The sequence below is a fragment of the Sinocyclocheilus anshuiensis genome, unplaced genomic scaffold (genome assembly GCF_001515605.1).
Source record: "Sinocyclocheilus anshuiensis isolate Anshui unplaced genomic scaffold, SAMN03320099.WGS_v1.1 scaffold145, whole genome shotgun sequence".
NCBI lineage: Eukaryota > Metazoa > Chordata > Actinopteri > Cypriniformes > Cyprinidae > Sinocyclocheilus > Sinocyclocheilus anshuiensis.
The window spans coordinates 280,600-298,109 of record NW_015537973.1 but is presented as its reverse complement, the minus strand read 5'-3'; the positions used below and the strand labels follow the sequence as shown (position 1 = coordinate 298,109).

At 35.4% G+C, this 17,510-nt stretch overlaps 1 protein-coding gene across 1 annotated transcript in view; it reads right to left on the bottom strand.

Moving 5' to 3' along the window:
* The window catches only part of LOC107671381 (rho GTPase-activating protein 10-like), a 76,101-nt gene that overhangs the window by 4,181 nt on the left and 54,410 nt on the right, over positions 1-17,510 (bottom strand). Inside the window, exons 17-21 of the mRNA XM_016464298.1 lie at positions 17,158-17,263; positions 16,562-16,631; positions 12,521-12,659; positions 10,416-10,575; positions 2,280-2,384 (exon numbers count right to left, since the gene is read on the bottom strand). Coding sequence (XP_016319784.1) covers positions 2,280-2,384; positions 10,416-10,575; positions 12,521-12,659; positions 16,562-16,631; positions 17,158-17,263 — 580 coding nt within the window. The remainder of the gene's footprint in view (positions 1-2,279; positions 2,385-10,415; positions 10,576-12,520; positions 12,660-16,561; positions 16,632-17,157; positions 17,264-17,510) is intronic.

The window sequence follows — 17,510 nt, the reverse complement described above, 5'->3', positions numbered from 1 at the left end:
TTGCCCAGCTTGCCCAGCCCTAGTACCATCAGAATGATTTAAAAACTGATAGGTTAAGGTAAATAATAATAATAATAATAATAATAATAATAATAATTAATGGAATTTACTAGGGATGCACCGAATGTTTGGCAAACCGGAATTATTCGGCCGAAAATAGCAAAATAATCTCTTTCGGTGTTCGGCCAAATAAGCGAAAAGGCCGAATAAATTGTACCGAACAATGAGGTGACGCGATCAAATAGAGGTGCGCACTAATGCAGCAAACATGTCAGCAGTGTGGAAGCATTTAAAATTGTCCGTGAAAGACACAAACATCATTACAAGCACCGAGAGCGAGAGACTGCTTAGCACTGTATCGCATGTCTCCGATGAGAAGAGGAAGGGTGGTTGTTGCTGGTTACTGTAATTGCGAAATGGCCTTAAACAATTAGTAAATAAACTGCAGAACGTTATGCTTTCTAATACACGCACGGATTGCATGTATTCAAACAACACTGCACGAGCTCAGTAAAGTAAGAAAAGTAAGACAATAATAATGATAATAATAATTACAACAGCTCTATTAATACATGTATTATAACACTCACACATAGTGTTCAAATTGGGATCTGTAATAGTTTCTAATGTTTTAAAAGAAGTCTCTTCTGCTCAAGCAAGGCTGCATTTATTTGTACAGTAAAAATACATAACTGATTCAAGGGGGTCTCAAAATGGCCAAAAACATATTATTTTACTAACTTATTAATTTTAAGTTAAATTGTGCTTTGTTGGTATAATGTCTGCTGGAATGTTAAAAAATGTTCAGTGTTAAGTAAATATTTTTAAACTGTTGTTTTGTAATTGTTGTTTGATTTTTCTTTGAAAAGCTAGACAAAACAGTAAAAAGCACATTTTGGCTATTTAATTTATGCAATGGTGAAAAAATTGGCAAAATATATGAGGAAAAAATGCAAAAAAAACATGTTCGGTATTCGGCCTTCAGCCCAGTGTTTCAGTTTGTTCGGCTTCGGCCAAGAATTTTCATTTCGGTGCATCCCTAGAATTTACATTTAGTTGCCTTAAAGATTTTAATTTGTGACTTCAAAAATGTATTAACGTTAGATGAGAATAATTTTAAAACTGATATTTCAAGATAAATAATAATAATAATAATAATAATCAGAATTTACATATAGTTGTCAAAGATTTTAATTTGTGACTTTAAAATGTATTTAAAAAGTCATTGTAATGAATGAAACCTTTAAAATGAACTGGAAATCAAAGGAATCAATAAAATCCTTGAAATTCACATGACTTTTTATTATCTTTCAAACATTTTATTAATCCCCATTACCTTTAAATCAGTTATTTTAAATGAATAATTCCATGACTTCAAAATTAAATTAATTAATTCAGAATTACATTTATTTTTCAAAAATCAAAGAATTTATGAATTTGCATGATTTTAACAGAACCAGTGTCTGGTTACTCAGAATACAGCAACAATGTACTCTAGACTGTCTTCACTAATGCTTAACATCATTCAACACCTGCAAGTCTGCTGAATGTTTTATATATTGCCTCATAACAACGTGTCCTAAAGTTAATACACGACCCAGGCAGACACCCAGCAAGTTACTGCAGGAGTTCTAACGAAAATGTGCTCTTTACAACTACAACATAAGAAAGACGTCATTCCTGAAGGTCAGTCATTTTTTGCCAACGGCTTTTTAACAGATTGAAAGCCTTTAAATTGGATGAGTCTGATCACCTGCAACTGGGCATCACTCATTTTATAGGATGGAAAGTTAATGCATCTTTGTATCTGGATCAGTACTATAGATCATTGCAATGGCCCCTGCCTGGAAAGTGTGAGACTGAGAGGAAATGTGTGTGTGTGTGTGTGTGTGTACAGGTGTAGAGTCGGAAATAGAGCTGAGAAAGTAGAGATGACAGAGAGAGAGTGAGAGCAGAGTTGTGTCGGCGTGTAGGAGTGAAGGAAAAGTTGGTGAGTGTGCGAGTCGGAGGCTAAACAATGACAGATGAAGACTTTGCGAGTGAGTGAATGCATGTGTGATTGAGTTAATAGCCTGAGGCTGAGAGCTTAAGTGAGACTTGGAGTGCAAGTGAAAGAATCAATGAGACAGTGAGAGAGTGTGTGCGGGAAAGGTTGAGCCAAAACCGGCCAAACTTACTTAAATTAGCAGATTGGAACAAATGAATTACATGCTATGGAAAGGAGGTGTGGATGAGCCTATAATACATGTTCCTCAGGGACAAGTGTGTTTACATCTTACCATTCCTCAGGTTTATTCTTCTCAGTTCCTACTGATCCAGGTTTCACTGGTGTAACTGAGGCAGGGGAGGCAGAATTCATCCATGAAGCTGTGGCAGTACATATCCTGCAGAACAAAAAATGCCACAAATAATTTATACTGTACCATCCTCAGAGTAAAAGACGGCAATTTTAGAAATACTGTCAGTGAGTGGAAAAAAATGCAGCTCATGTAGGATTGCAGTGATACATTTAGTAAAATTCCACAAACTGCATAATTTTATGCTTATATGCTACTTTTTGAAGAAGTAAATCATCCATTTGTGAACATCAAACACATAATTTGTCTTAAATCTCATTTTGTTAAAAAATAATAATAACCGTGAATCGAATCGAAAAATCTAGATCGTGAATCGAATCGAATCGTGAGTTGAGTGATTCGTTACATCCCTAATAAATACACAACAGAGACAACAAAGAAGAGTTAAAAAACAGACACACTCTGCAGCATTCCTCACACACAAACGCATTCATCATTATTCCTCTTAGAGCGGCTGTGCTGCTCAGACAGTCTCACAATCTCAGATAGGGAGAGAGAAGTGAAGGTTATGAGGAAAACTGCCCAACGTCCCTAGGAATCTGAAGGATTTAGAAAATGCAAATAATGCAAATGAGCACTTTAGATCAGAAATAGCCGACAGCAGGACCGGGAAATGCAGGAGATGAACTGCAGAAGTCAACATTAAATGATAATACTGCCACTCATAAAAATTAATCATGCCATAAAAGAGTATTTGCATCCATTTGAGTTTATTAAAATAATATTTTCAAAACATATTTATTCAAATTTCTTTGAATCAGTTATTATCAGTAATTTAATAATTTAAAAAGTATGAAATAAAGCAACAGACAAGATTTAGCTGATTAAAATTGATTGATGATAAATATATAAACCTGCTTATTGTATATTTAAAACATGATTGCTTTAGGAGTGCTATTAAATCTCATTCTTAAAACTGTGTAATCCAAATAGATGGATATTTTATATATGCAATTAAAATACATAAATCTTGAATTCTTAAATCCATAAGTCTGGGGTCTGTAAGATTTTTTAAAAATGTTTCTGTAAGTCTCTTATACACACAAAGGCTGCATTTATTTGATAAAAATACAGTAACAACACTGATATTGTGAAATATTATTACAATTTAAAAAATATCTTTTCTATTTGATTTGATTTTAAAGTTGTATTTATTCCTTTGATGGCAAAGGAATTATATATTTTTTTATATAATTATAATTTTATTTTTAAATTGATATTTAATTTTAAACAGTTTGAAAACAGTTAAATAAATATGCTAAATATTTCTGCTGCTATGCTGCTAAATATTTCTACGTAAACAAATTTTTCATGATTCTTTGATAAAAAGAAAGCTCAAAAGAACAACATTTATTTATATTAAAAATTCTGCAACATTATAAACATCTTTACTGTAACTTTTGATCAATTTAATGCATCCTTGCTTTAAAAAAAAGGTAACACTTTAGTGTAGGGACCAATTCTCACTATTTAAACTCACTAGTTGCTTATTAGACAGCTTATTATGAACATATTGGCTGTTTATTAGTACTTATAAAGCACATATTCTGCATGACCATATTCTACATCCCTAATCCTTCCCAATACCTAAACTTAACAACTACCTTAACTATTAATAGGCAGCAAATTAAGAGTTTATTGAGGCAAAAGTCAAAGTTAATGGTGTGGCGAGAATTGGACCTTAAAATAAAGTATGATCAAAAACACTTCAGATTTTCACTTCAATTGTCTTGTTTATTTTATTATACATTATGCCATAAATGCTCAATAGAGCTTAACTTACTGTAAGCGCAAAACTACAGATAACAGTTCAAACAAAGCCATACTCTTAATTAGATTCCGGTAACACTGGTTTGGAAACTCAAGAGAATGAAGACTCGAGAGAAATGTGTGTGTGCTGAAGGTGAGGGGAGTGAAGGACTTGCAGGTACAGGAATAGTGGCAGCACAGGGGCAAATGAGGAGCAGTGTAGTCCAGCAGGAGAGACAGAGGAAAAGGGTAAGAGAGAGAAAGAGATATATATGTATAGTATGTATAGAGAGAGAGAGAGAGATGCAGTGATTTATGACTCTGCAGTGGGTCTGTGAGTCCTCAGCTGCTGCACATCAGCATGAGACTCCAGCAGCGCTGCAGTGCAGCAAATCCACTCATTAACCTCACACCAGCCACACACACACACACACACACACACACACACCTCACACCAGCCACGTGAGTCCCATACACCACACACATGCTGCTCCATACACATTCACGCTCACACACATTTTAAATCAAGGTTATGCTAATGGTGTTACATCAAACATCAGATCTCACCAGGGTAACGAGTCACTCCAGAAAAAAAAGTGTTTACACACTCTTATCTGAATCGTCAAACTCTAAAGAAAAGCTAAATGAAGTGGAAAAGATGATAAATTCAATATGGTTGCCCTGGCAACCAGCAAGAACCACAGGAAAATGGTTTCGCCCCAAAAAATGCTTTTACAATTACAACTAAGCCATACCAAGAAAATCACACTCATTTTGAGCTATTAAAAATAGCACTAGGCACAGAATTGCATATTACGTCATATTTTGTTATCCTCAAATAAGCATCTTATTTGAAAGAGGCAAAAAATTATTTACTAAACAAAGACAAAAAAAAAAAGACTACTGTTTAACAGCTCAATGCAGCTCTTTTAAGTTTTGCTTGTATTGTAAGTACATGCAACATTGGATATAGTGTATATTGACATGCTGCTATGAGAATGCTGTTATATGCCCCAAAAATTCAAAATATGAGGGCAAAAATGCCCCTGTATGGATTTTTGTCTTATAGTTCTATCATATGATATAGTTTAGAATATCTACACGATTGCAAATGTGATCTTGATTTTATACAATAGTTCAATAAACAAGAAGTTAATATTGTGTTACATTTACATCAAATATAGTCAGTGTTGTCTGTTTTTCTCAATTTTGCACGCAAAAACAGTTCCAAACAAATCCACAGCAGAACTGCTGTGCATCTGTGAACAACAATGCTGTTTTGTTACTGAATGCAACCACACTTTTTAAAAGAATTGAGTGAGCCAATGATTCACTTACCCATTAATAAAGACCTACTTCACCTCTAAATGAATCAGACATTTAAACAAATTGGTTGAATGAATGACTGAATGACTCACTCATCACTCATCACTCATCACTTGCCACCACCTACTAGCAATTTGTTTCATATTTAGAGTATCATTAAATTTTTTTTCATATAAAATCAGATTTCAATATTCAGTAAAAAACACATTAAAACCTGTTTATAATTATTATTATTATTATTTATGCAATGTTGACTCAAAATATTACTTTCTAAAGCTACTTTTTTGTAATGTCTATTTAATGCTTTTTTAATTTAACAAAATAACGTTGATATTTTGGGGGGTAATTAATTAGATTAACTGCTCAGAACATCATGTAAATAATTAAATAAAAAAAGTAACAGCTTGACAGCCCTAATTATAATAATATAGGAATTTAGGTGCTGTATTTTGTCACCCTTTCAACGTTTTTAAAACGTTCCAACACTTATCTATGTATTGCAATTAATAATAACATTAATAATTAATATTAATAATAACAACAATGAAAAAAATTGTATACACATATTATATATGCACACACACATATATATATATATATATATATATATATATATATATAATTGCTGTCAATTGATTAAAACAATTAATTAATTACACATTTTTGCTGCAAATAATCGTGACTGTTCTTTTTTTCCTAATATTTTACCATTGATTATAGCCATTCAACATTCAGGGTTCGTACACATTTTTACCAATAAATTTCCATGACTTTTGACAAACCTACATGCTATAGGCTATTGAATAAATGTGTGAATATCCATCATTTTAAAGCCAAAAGCTGCGGGAATGAGTAAAACTATGCGATATAGCCTATGCGCAATCCCGCACCGAAATTCAGGACCTGATTAAACACAATTTTATTATACAGAGCTTTGTGAAATAGATTTCAATGACTTTTCCAAAACTTTCTGGGTTTATTTATTTTTCCAAAACTTTTCCAGGCCTGGAAATTGGTGTTTTAAAATTCCATGACTTTTCCAGGTTTTTCCATGACCGTACGAACCCTGAACATTACAGTATAATTGAGAGCTATCAATTTTAACATTTATTAGACTTTAAAAAATAATAACTTCTAATTTAAGTGAACTTAAAACAATCTTCACATAAACCCATTATAATAAATGTCATTTACCTGTGCCCTTCAACAAGTATGAAATATACAGAAATTATACAGAAGTTATCAAACACAACATTTTTAATTAAATATAGATGAATCCTTAAAGCTACAAAAGTTATCGATTTCCTCTTTTTCTTTTGTTCTTTGATTCACAGACATCACAGCAGCTGGGTTAATAAGTTATTTGGCTGCTATTACTTTAAGAGCTGCCGTTGCTGAACGTGACGTGGATCTGACACGTATGCTCGTAGTTTCATTCGCACTTTAATATGAAATGATACAGGCTACAGAGCACGCCCCCATATTTGTGCGCACACCTGAAGAGTATGCGCTACGAACACAGTATAATTGCTGACAGGACAGGAATATAGACAATATAAAAATCGGAATAATTACAATTTGGAATTTTGGAATTTGGAAGCATGTCACAGGACACTGCTGTCACTTTTGTATGTATAAATGCAAATACAGATTGATCTAGGGATAACAATTTTCCACATTATGCCAGGTATGGATATGCTGGATTAAAGAAACTAAAAAGGCAAGAATACAATGAATGTCTCATCAATTACACAGTGATCATCACCTGTCAACATCTAAAACTTCATTAAGTGTGACAAAGCACAATTCAGCATTTATCTCGACTGGATTTCTACTACAGCATCACTATGATCTGTGCTCTCCTGCTTCAAGGCCAGGGGCTGAGAGATTTACAGATAAACAGGTGACAACCTCGTGACATATGGACAGGAGTAGCTCTGTAAGCGACAGCGTCTGCTAGAAGGGTAAACAAGGCGAACATCTCTCTGTGTCAATAGTGTTTATGGGGTAGGGCCGTGGCCACCTGTCCCTCGGACAAACAGCAGGCAGGATTTACAGGCGCACAGGGAGCCGCTTCCTCTGATGGCAGAGAGTGGGAAACGGCAGGGAGAGAAGCAGAGGGTTACATAAGACCAGCGCCGTCTGCGCACAGGACTGCAGGCCAAGAAGAGAGAGCAGCATGTGCTCAAAGAGTAAGAGTAACTCTAACATATAGGGGAAAAGGGGGAATGTGAGCACATGAATGGGTAATTAAGCGATGAAGGAGGGGCAGGATCAAATGGTGGTTGTGGTTAATGGAAATGAGTGAGAACAAAATCTATCCAAATTGGGAGTGGACTGGTGGAAACAGCGAACAGATGTGTGGACACAAAGTTTATTTCCAGGTGACTCTGCAGAATGTGGTGGGCCCCTATTAGGATTCAACACAAGAGCCCGAGACAAACACACAGCATCTGAAGGGCTGTGAAAGAGCTGAGAAACCAGAGGCAAAACCTCTGGCAAATAACACTGGCACAAGATAAGACTCTCAGCCCAAGAACTAACTCAAGTTGACAAGCACAGGCTTGAGCTTAGAAACAGAACAAAATACCAACACACACACAGAAGAAAAAAAAAAATCTCTGGAAGTGAATAAGGTAGAGCGCTGAAGGGATGGCCAGGTATGGCTTCAATATAGATAGGGCTTTGTGCTAGTTTTCTGCAAACAAATTAAAATTATTATTTTAAACTGATAAAATTGTAAAATAGATTAAAACATGATACACCTGCCTGTCGCTGCTTTTTTCTGACCAGTGTTATTTTAGGGTTATTTATATACTATTATATTTTGTATTAATATTTTAGCTTTTTTTTACACTTTTAACTTTCATTTTATTTTTTTTATTACTATTTAGGTTTTATTATTTTAAATTTCAGTTTTAGTTTTTATTTAGTTCCAGTTCATTTCAATGGTTATTTCAGTTAGTTGCCAAGGCAACATTTCAAATTTTCAGACAATAATTTAAAATTTTTTCATTTAATATTTGGCAACACTTTGGTTTAGGAACCAATTCTCACTATTAACTAGTTGCTTATTATCATGCATATTACTAGTATATTGGCTATTTAATAGTACTTACAAAGCACATATTAATGCTGTATTCTGCATGGCCATATTTTAGATCCCTTAATCCTAGCCCAACTTAAAGGCACAATATGTAAGATTTTTTTATTAAAATATCCAAAAACCACTAGAACAGTGTTATATATTTTGCTGTCTTGTGTACTTACATTATCCCAAATGTTTTGAAGAATGTTTAAATCCAGAGAAATAAGCAATTTTAACTAGTGACATGTAGCGTGTCCATAGTGCTTCATTCTACTACATTAATAAATCATTAGCTCATCCATGAACATGATTTCTGCCCGAGTCCTGTCAGATTGCTTTGGCTGTGGGGATGCAGATGACAACTCCCATGATTCCACACTCAGTCACGGCGTCATCAAACTACGCCTTTGCCTCTTTGTTTATTTTGAATATGCGCCCTCTAGCGGCGAAAATTACATATTGTGCCTTTAACAACTTACTAACTATTAATAAGCAGCAAATTCGTAGTTAATAGTGAGAATTGGTCCCCAAAACTAAAGTGTGACCTAATATATATATTTTATTTTAACTATTTCAATTTTTTTTTTTTTTTTTTTTTTAAGTTAAAACAGTTTTAGTTTTAGTTAACGATACTATCCCTGTTTCTTACTTGTTCAGCTTGCAGGAGACTGTTAAACAGTTTAGCATTAACACATATTGAGATTTCATTGGCATGTTATATGTAAGGTTTAATTTATTCGAAAATGTACAACTTTAAAAGTAAAATCTGCTTTTTTTTAGTACACTGCAAAAACAGCAAATAAACTGCATCTGAAATTAATTTTATTTCTAACATTATTAGAGGTAAAGAGTGGCTATTTTGGAGAGTGCTATATAAAGATTTTTTCTTTTTTTGTGGTGTGGTATGAAATGAAATGTTAAAATTAACTCATGAGTCTTAAATCACATGACCTTTTTTTTTAGTGGTAAAAGTGGTAAAAACTCCCCCAGTGCTGGGGAGTAACTAGTTACATGTAATGGAGTTACCTAATTTAATTACAAAATAAATGTAACTTTAATCTGTTACATGTACTGAAAAAAATGTGTAATCAAATTACAGTTACTTATGAAAATGTTAACGATTACAATGAGGGTTACATCTCATTCACACACACACACACACACACGCACGCACGCACGTACGCACACACGCACACACACACGCGCACACGCACATGCACGCACGCACACACGCACACACGCACAATAGATTTCTTTCCCAAATTGCATTGACTTTTAAAATATGAGACACTAATGTTTCAGGAATTTAGGACACAAAATAGCACACATGCTTATTCGATAACTGATTTATTTCCTATTTGGATTTATGTATATGCTTTATTTATTTATTAATTTTTTTCCCAAGGCATTATTAGATGCCAGTGTCTCCTGTCATACAAATATTTAATTTCAAAAACAGTATCATAGGTATTAAACTATATATTGTTGATTTTAAATCAGTATTTAAATTCAGAACGATGTAAATGTAAAAAGAGGTGCTAAAGTCTGATTTTGTGGTGATTGTGCTTTAAAATGTAATTTTTATAATCTTAATTCACTTGATGAACAATTTTGAAAGTCTGACAGTAATCAGTGTTGAATACTACTGTAAGGTGAACTTGTTTAAATGTTGGAAAATAATGAGAAATTTAGAAAAGTAATCAAAAGGTAAACAGATGTAATCAGTTACATTACATTAATAAAGTAATTTAAATAGTTACACTACTTATTACATTTTAAATAGGGTAACTTGTTATCTGTAACCTATTACATTTCCAAAGTAACCTTCGCAACACTGTACAACACATGAGCATGTCATGACATATGTTTTGGAGAGGTGAGTCTTTGCTACATACCCGGTGTTCTCTGGCAGGGATGTGCTAATGGTGGCGTGATGATTCTTAGATTTCATGGGGGGTGTTCCAGAGGCGTTCGAAGACTGGGAGGAGACCGACTCATTACTGCTCACTGATGTCTCATCATTAACCAGGGCTGGACTCTCAGAGGATGGAGAGACTGTCAGAGCAAGGGAGCAAGCAGCAACAGACAGAAAGAATGGTAAGGAAAACAAATAATGTACAAAAGACAAAAAATGTATAAAAGACAACATGACAATGAAAAAAGACATATATTGAGAGAGAGATAGAGAGAGAGAGAGAGAGAGAGAGAGAGAGTTCAGAAACATTATTGACATCAATTAAGACTATTAATGAATATGTTATGTGAATACTCTATAGTTATGAGCTTGGTAAGTAGAAATGAGAAATGAACTTGGCATGTCAGTGTGTGTGCATGTGTTCTTGTGTTCGGTTGTATGTATGTGGTCTGGTAAAACTAAAAACTCCATGTTTAAAAAAAACTGAAGATTCAAATTAGATGGTAGTTTAATCAAAATATTTAGAAAATTATATGAACATTTTCTAAGAAATGTATTATGATCCAACTAGTAAAATATGTTTAAAGTTTTTTTTTTTAAACGGTCCTCATATTATTTTTTCCATTCAAGTGTTTTAAACAAGCTTTTCAAGGGAAAAACAATCTTGAGTGTAAGGATTCATATTGCACCTTCTTTAAAAACAAATCTTGAGGTGATATTTTGATCCTTTTCTCATCCTTTCTCGTTCGTCATGCCTTTGTAGAAATAAATTGACATGTTTTATTTCTGAAACTGACAGATCGTTATTGGTTTTAACACTCCTGTGTAGCCAACCAATGTGACTGCTGCCATTTACATTTTTGAAACCAAAAACTACTTGCATAAGTCACTGTTCTATCCTGTTCTGTCCTATATCCTAATATTTTACCAATAGAAATTGTATAAAGTATAGCATTTGGCTGGTCATGCAATACTATAAGGGTGGCCACACGTTTCACCCTAAGTTTTACATATCCCACACAAATCTAAAACCTGAAAATGCTGATGGTTTTGCTTTTTCATGAACCCATTATAAATGCACAAATTCACAGTTTTCCACTGTAGTGTGTTTATGTTGGCAGTGGCCACATCCCCTTTCTATAGTAACATCCCACAGCAGAGAGATCTCTACTAAACAAATAACCAGTGTTTACTATCTTGTGTGGAAAAGTGTGGTTAGTCTGACCCTGAAAACTGCAGCGTTTTCGAAACCCAACACTTCTTGGAAAGCTTTGCGATGTGCTAATTCACTTTGTGAAAAAGCCAATAATAGTTTGAGTACACCTGCACAGCTGTAGTGTAGAAGAACAAGTGAAGACATAAAAACCTCATAACCGCTTAACTGAAAAGTGAAACTGGAGATACGGTCTGCTTTGTTCTGTACTAAAAATAAAAATCCACTGTTCAAAACCAAAGGATAATCCTGCATTGATCCCAGTCTGAAATCATTCCTGTTGGGTGGCGTGTCAAAGCCAAATAAAGAATTTAACACTGTGAGACACATTTCTAAGCAGTCCAGGGCCACCAAGGCATCAGTTATCCACCTAAATATGGACTGGCAAACTACATCCTGTAGCCCAGAGTGACAACGGGTAATCAGCATGTTTCAGCAGAGCATCACATCTGATTGCACAGTGTGCAGTAGTCTTACATAGTCATGAACCCTCACTGAGAGAAACGTTCAAACTCCATGTGCACATAAACTGCATAAGCACTGGAAAACATGGTGATTTTACCACCAGGATTATGCAACTGAACATTTCTATCTATGAATTGCTGCATCTCTTTAATATTAAAGAATAAGTAATAGCTTAATAATTTAGATATCATATATTGTGTCTCCAGGCTCTGCAGACTTTTTTTCCAGTATTTTCTGTGATTTTGCTATGTATGAGCGTCTGTGTGGGTCTGCTTATCTTTATTTTTCCCTATATTATGCAAATACAGGCTCTATATTATGTATTTGATAGCAAACACGTTACATCTATAATTCCTTGTGGCGTTTCCCTGACCTTACAGCGCTTAAAGCTGATTAGTCGCTCGTACCTGTTTGAATATCCAGCACCTGCGGGTTGTATACAGCCAGCGGGCGATTCTGCCGGCTGAGCCTCTTGGACTGTCTGGTTGGCGCAGAGAGGGGTGTAGCAGCTAAAGATGGAGAGCTGCTCGGAGCATCCCCGAATATCTAAAAGAACAAAAAGTTAGTGGGATTTGCTGGCTAGACTGTGTTGTGCGTGTAAAAATCTAAGTAAACAGTCCGTTTAGAGCCGATGCCTGTGGAGAAATGATGATTATGCATGCGAATGTGTGGTGGTAAAAACTAATAAAGATTCTGAATGCTCTCAAGACCAGTATCGTAAAGGAACAGTCAATCCACACTCATGTATTTCAAAACCTGTATGACCTTCTATCTTACATGAAACACAAAATAAGATATCTATAGTAATGTTCAAGCACTTTTCTATATAGTGCATGGTGATTATAATCGTTAAGCAATACTTTTAATACTAGATTTCCAGGGAATAAAGATTTAATTTCAGACTGTTCCTCACTTAGAAGTAGTAATGCACCAAACTGATTCAAATTTTAAAAATAAAATAATTAATTACAATTTTCCATTTAGCCAAAAACCAAAACCGAAAACAAAGTTTATTAATTTTGGACAGTTGGGTAATTTAACTGTTTATGCTGTTCAGGGTGTAGAGTTCTCAGGTGATAAATTAAACCAGCTGTAGTATAATTATTTGGCCACAAGCCTTTTGATTTTTCAGATAAACAAACTTTACATATTGGTACTCCAGCATTATTCTTGGTCACAGTGAAGTCGGTCACTTTTACCTGACGAAAAAGATACTGACACAGTCAAAATTCATCATTGGAGAAGTGCTAATTAAAAGTCATTGTTTTGATCAATTTCAGCCCTCCAACCTCGGTGCATCACTATTCAAAAGATATCATTTCAGAACACTTGAAATATAGCACACAATATATGTGTGGAATATGTGCACATTTGTATAATAAAATATTGCACCATTTTATTATACATTTTGCACTTTTTAAAGGGGTCATCCGATGCAAAATTCACTTTTACAAGTTGTTTGAACTGAAATGTGTGTTGGCAGTGTGTGTACACAGCCACCCCTATAATGATAAAAATCTACCCAGTGTTTTTTTAAAAACCCAGATAAATAATATCCCCTTTTTCAAATCAAGCCATTCTCAGATTCTTGGCTGTGTGACTTCACACGGACCCAGGCCCCTCCCACGTTGATTGACATGGCCGTCTTACCTTAGACCTGCCCTGAGTGAGCTGTCATCAGTCCGCCATTGTTTCGACGCCGGAGCGTTTGTAGGCAAGAATGACTCCTAAGCGATTGAGGTGTTCTGTTGTTGGATGTAATGATGAACATTGCAGTCGTCATTTACTCCCGACATCTGAGCCACTGAAGACGCAGTGGAGTATGTTTGTTTTTGAAGGGAATGCGGCCCCCGATCTACCTAAATGTGTTTATGTTCGCGCGAATCATTCATGATCCAGCCTCACCTACAGAAGAAGTGAGTATAAGTTTTTTTTAATGAATTTTGCAAATGGCCTTTCCTAATAATGTGCTAGTTAGCAAGTTTCACGATGAATGCGGCTAAAGTTTACAGTCTCTCAGAGAACTGCATGTCTCCCCACGTAGGGAGAGGGACGGGGATAGCAGAACTCATTAGTATTTAAAGGGAAATGCACTGAAACGGCTTGCTGTGAAAAGAGCTGTTTTTGACAGGGTAAAAGGGTGTTGTTTTACACTACCACTGAGAAATTTTAACCTAAGTATGTTTTAGACTTTTCATTAAGACCCTAACAAATCATATCAACTTGTGGAAAATGGGCATCCGATGACCTCTTTAAAGCCTGAAGGCCATGATGCAATAAGTCAGAGATCGGGCAATGTAAGGCCAGTGTCTGTTGGCCTACTTTTTGCAGTGTTTTCTGCACCACTGGCACTAATTGGACCACTCAGCAGCAGCTTTTTAGCCGATTGAGCACGGTGAATCACCGAAGGGGACGGCGTTGAGCAAATCATTATTATTTGCTGTTAAGAATCGCGAACCAAAAAACGAATGAAAAAAAAGTGTCGAAAGCAAGCAAACAATAAAGGTGCTGCTTTGTTTACGATTTGTGTATCTGCAGTCCTAGCTCTTCCAGTTTCCCTTTTTTGAATGACAAATACAGACTACTGTCACCTGCTGATATGGAGAGTTATTTCCTCTCATGCAAGCTCAGAACATATGCTAGTTGGCTGTTGGCTGTAGTCTTTGCGGTGTGTTCATGCACAACTTTTTTGGCCTAGGTGCTCCAAGGCAATGGCAGACGGCTTTCAGTGCTGCTAGTTCTTTGATGTCATTTTGTTGTCTGGGACTTAATAACCTCTGATCCCCATTTACTTGCATTGTATGAAAGAGAGCAGTGTGAAAGTTCTTCAAAACTTCTCCTTTAGTGTTCCATGGAAAAAGGAGAGTAAAACAGTTCTGATGAGTGAATGCTAATAAAATCTACATTTTTTGGGGGTGAATTATCCCTAAATAAGAGGTGTCTGCAAACTCATTAACAGCATGCTGATAAAACAAAGCTCTCATGAGAGTTAAGCCTAAATAAGAGACCCCCAGGCATGTTGCCCAGTTCATTGAGAGACACTCAAACTGACGTGCATCTGAACGAGTGGCAGCCATTCAGTGACAACACAGGAAACCTATTTTCATAATAGCTTCGGCTTCATTATAGTCACACAGTGTTTATATTTGAACCCCAGACGGCCGGTGTGAGTGACGGAGGTTAACAGAAGTGTGGAAGTCTCGACAGGGATGAACAAAGGAATGAGAGATCTGGTAGAAGGGATAGAAATCTGATACTGCTGTGAAATTCTGCAGACGACAGCAAAGCCTGCTCTCTCTTTATCTCTTTTTCCATCTCAGTCTTTGCCCATTCCTCTCTCTCACTCTCTCAGACTCTCCATCCAGCCCTGCCTCTCTTTTGTTACCCTCTCACCCCTCTCTCTCTCTTTGCCTGAGCGACACCTGCACCACTCACCGGTCTCGAGTCTCACGGAGGAGCTCCGCCCCCACTCGTCACATAGAGTTTAAAAGTTTTAAGTCAGTATTTTTTTTTAAATAAATTAATACTTTTATTCAGCAAGGACACAAGACATTGATTAAAAGAGACATTTATAATGTAACATAAGATTAACAAATGTTGTTCTTTTGAACTTTCTGTTAATCAAAGGATATTGAAAAAAGTATATCACAGTTTCCACAAAAATATTAAGCAGCACAAATGTTTTCATCACTGATAAGAAATGTTTCTTGAGCAGCAAATCAGTGGATTATAATGATTTCTTGTTAGGATCATGTGACACTGAAGACTGGATTAATGGCTGCTGAAAAAACAGGCTTTGCCTCACAAAAATAAATTAAATTTTAAACGTATAAAAATAGAAAATGATTATATCAAATTGTATTAATATTTCACAATATTACTGTTTTTTTATACTTTATTTTTGGTCAAATAATGCAGCCTTGGTGAATGCAAAAGACTTATTTCAAAAACATTACAAAATCTTTCTGACCTCAAACATTTGAAATGCACTACAAACCTAATAGAGCTTTGGTGACACTATAATTCATAATCAAAATGCAATTCTTCCTCTGCAAATGGTTATTAATGCATATTTTGAGAAACAAGTGACACTAGTTTGAAAATTCAGAAATGGGGGGGAAAAAAGGCAGCATATTAACATTTTAGAGAGTTTGCTATAATGTAACTTTAATAACAATTTTTTTGTTTGAAAACTTTTGTCCCTGTTTCAGAACAACGCAAACAAACTACAGGCCTCAAAAAGTCAGATTACCACTTTTAAAGAGTGCACTTTGAAATAAATACACCACACACAGATAACAATTAATCACCTCTCTAATACCAATTCAGAAAACATGGCAACATTAGGTTTTTCCCTCTTCATCTCTGATGGGTCTGCAACTGCGCCAACTCCTAACGCATTTTGCGAGGACTGGAGTGGATGGAAGAGGAATTTAGTGGCGGATAACCTTCAATTGCACATCCTTGGCTGCCAGCAAATCCCACTCTATATTTTGAGGAGACACGTCTGCCCAGTCACTGATTGCCGGAGGTTAGGGAGATTATGCACTTATCTTCAATTTGCTTATATTCACATTATATAAAAATGTGAGGCCTGAGGTAAAGCCTTGTAATGATAGCTAACATTATTTAGAAATCCCTAACCCGATCTAATCTCTTACAGAAAGCTGTTGCATAACTATAAGTGGGCAGTTGCTGGATGGAGAGGAGAGGGGTAGGGCTTGTTTTCTCTAGAAAAAGGTTTTGGTCTAGATAACAGCATGGAGGGTATGAAAGTCCATATGGAGTTTTCTCTCTTCTCTCCAGAGTGCTGTCTGTCTGTTTGCTAGCCTACAGACGTTTCTAAGGGTGCTGCCTGTAGGAAGGTGTGTGTTTGTGTACTGAGGGTAAGAATGGAATGAGGGAGAAAGTTGGAAATAATGATAGAAAATAGTGGCTGATGGCCGAGAGAAGTAAAAAGGTTGGAGAAAGAAAACAGAGAATGTACACACAAAAAAATTGTGTATACAGATAGCAAGATAGAGAAAAAACAGTTTCCACTCACTTGGCAAGATGCTTGGTAACCAGACTGAGCACTAATCTGTTCCTCTCTGGCAGTTTATGAACCAGGCAGTGAATGGCCTGAACTCTAGATTCTGCGACGAATCTCTCTCAGAGCAACAGTTCCAGGCCTGAAGTGGGGGAGGGGAGGAAAAAAAAAAAAAAAAAAAAAAGGCATGAAATATGAAATGGCATGAAATATGCAATATTATTATCTATTAAACCTTAATGTAGATGTCTATGCTTAAATACTTACAATTAGATTTATAGACAAATATAAATTGCTAAATTGTAAGTTAAAAATACATTTATTTTAAATCCATTTATAATAATAATAATAACAATATTATATATATA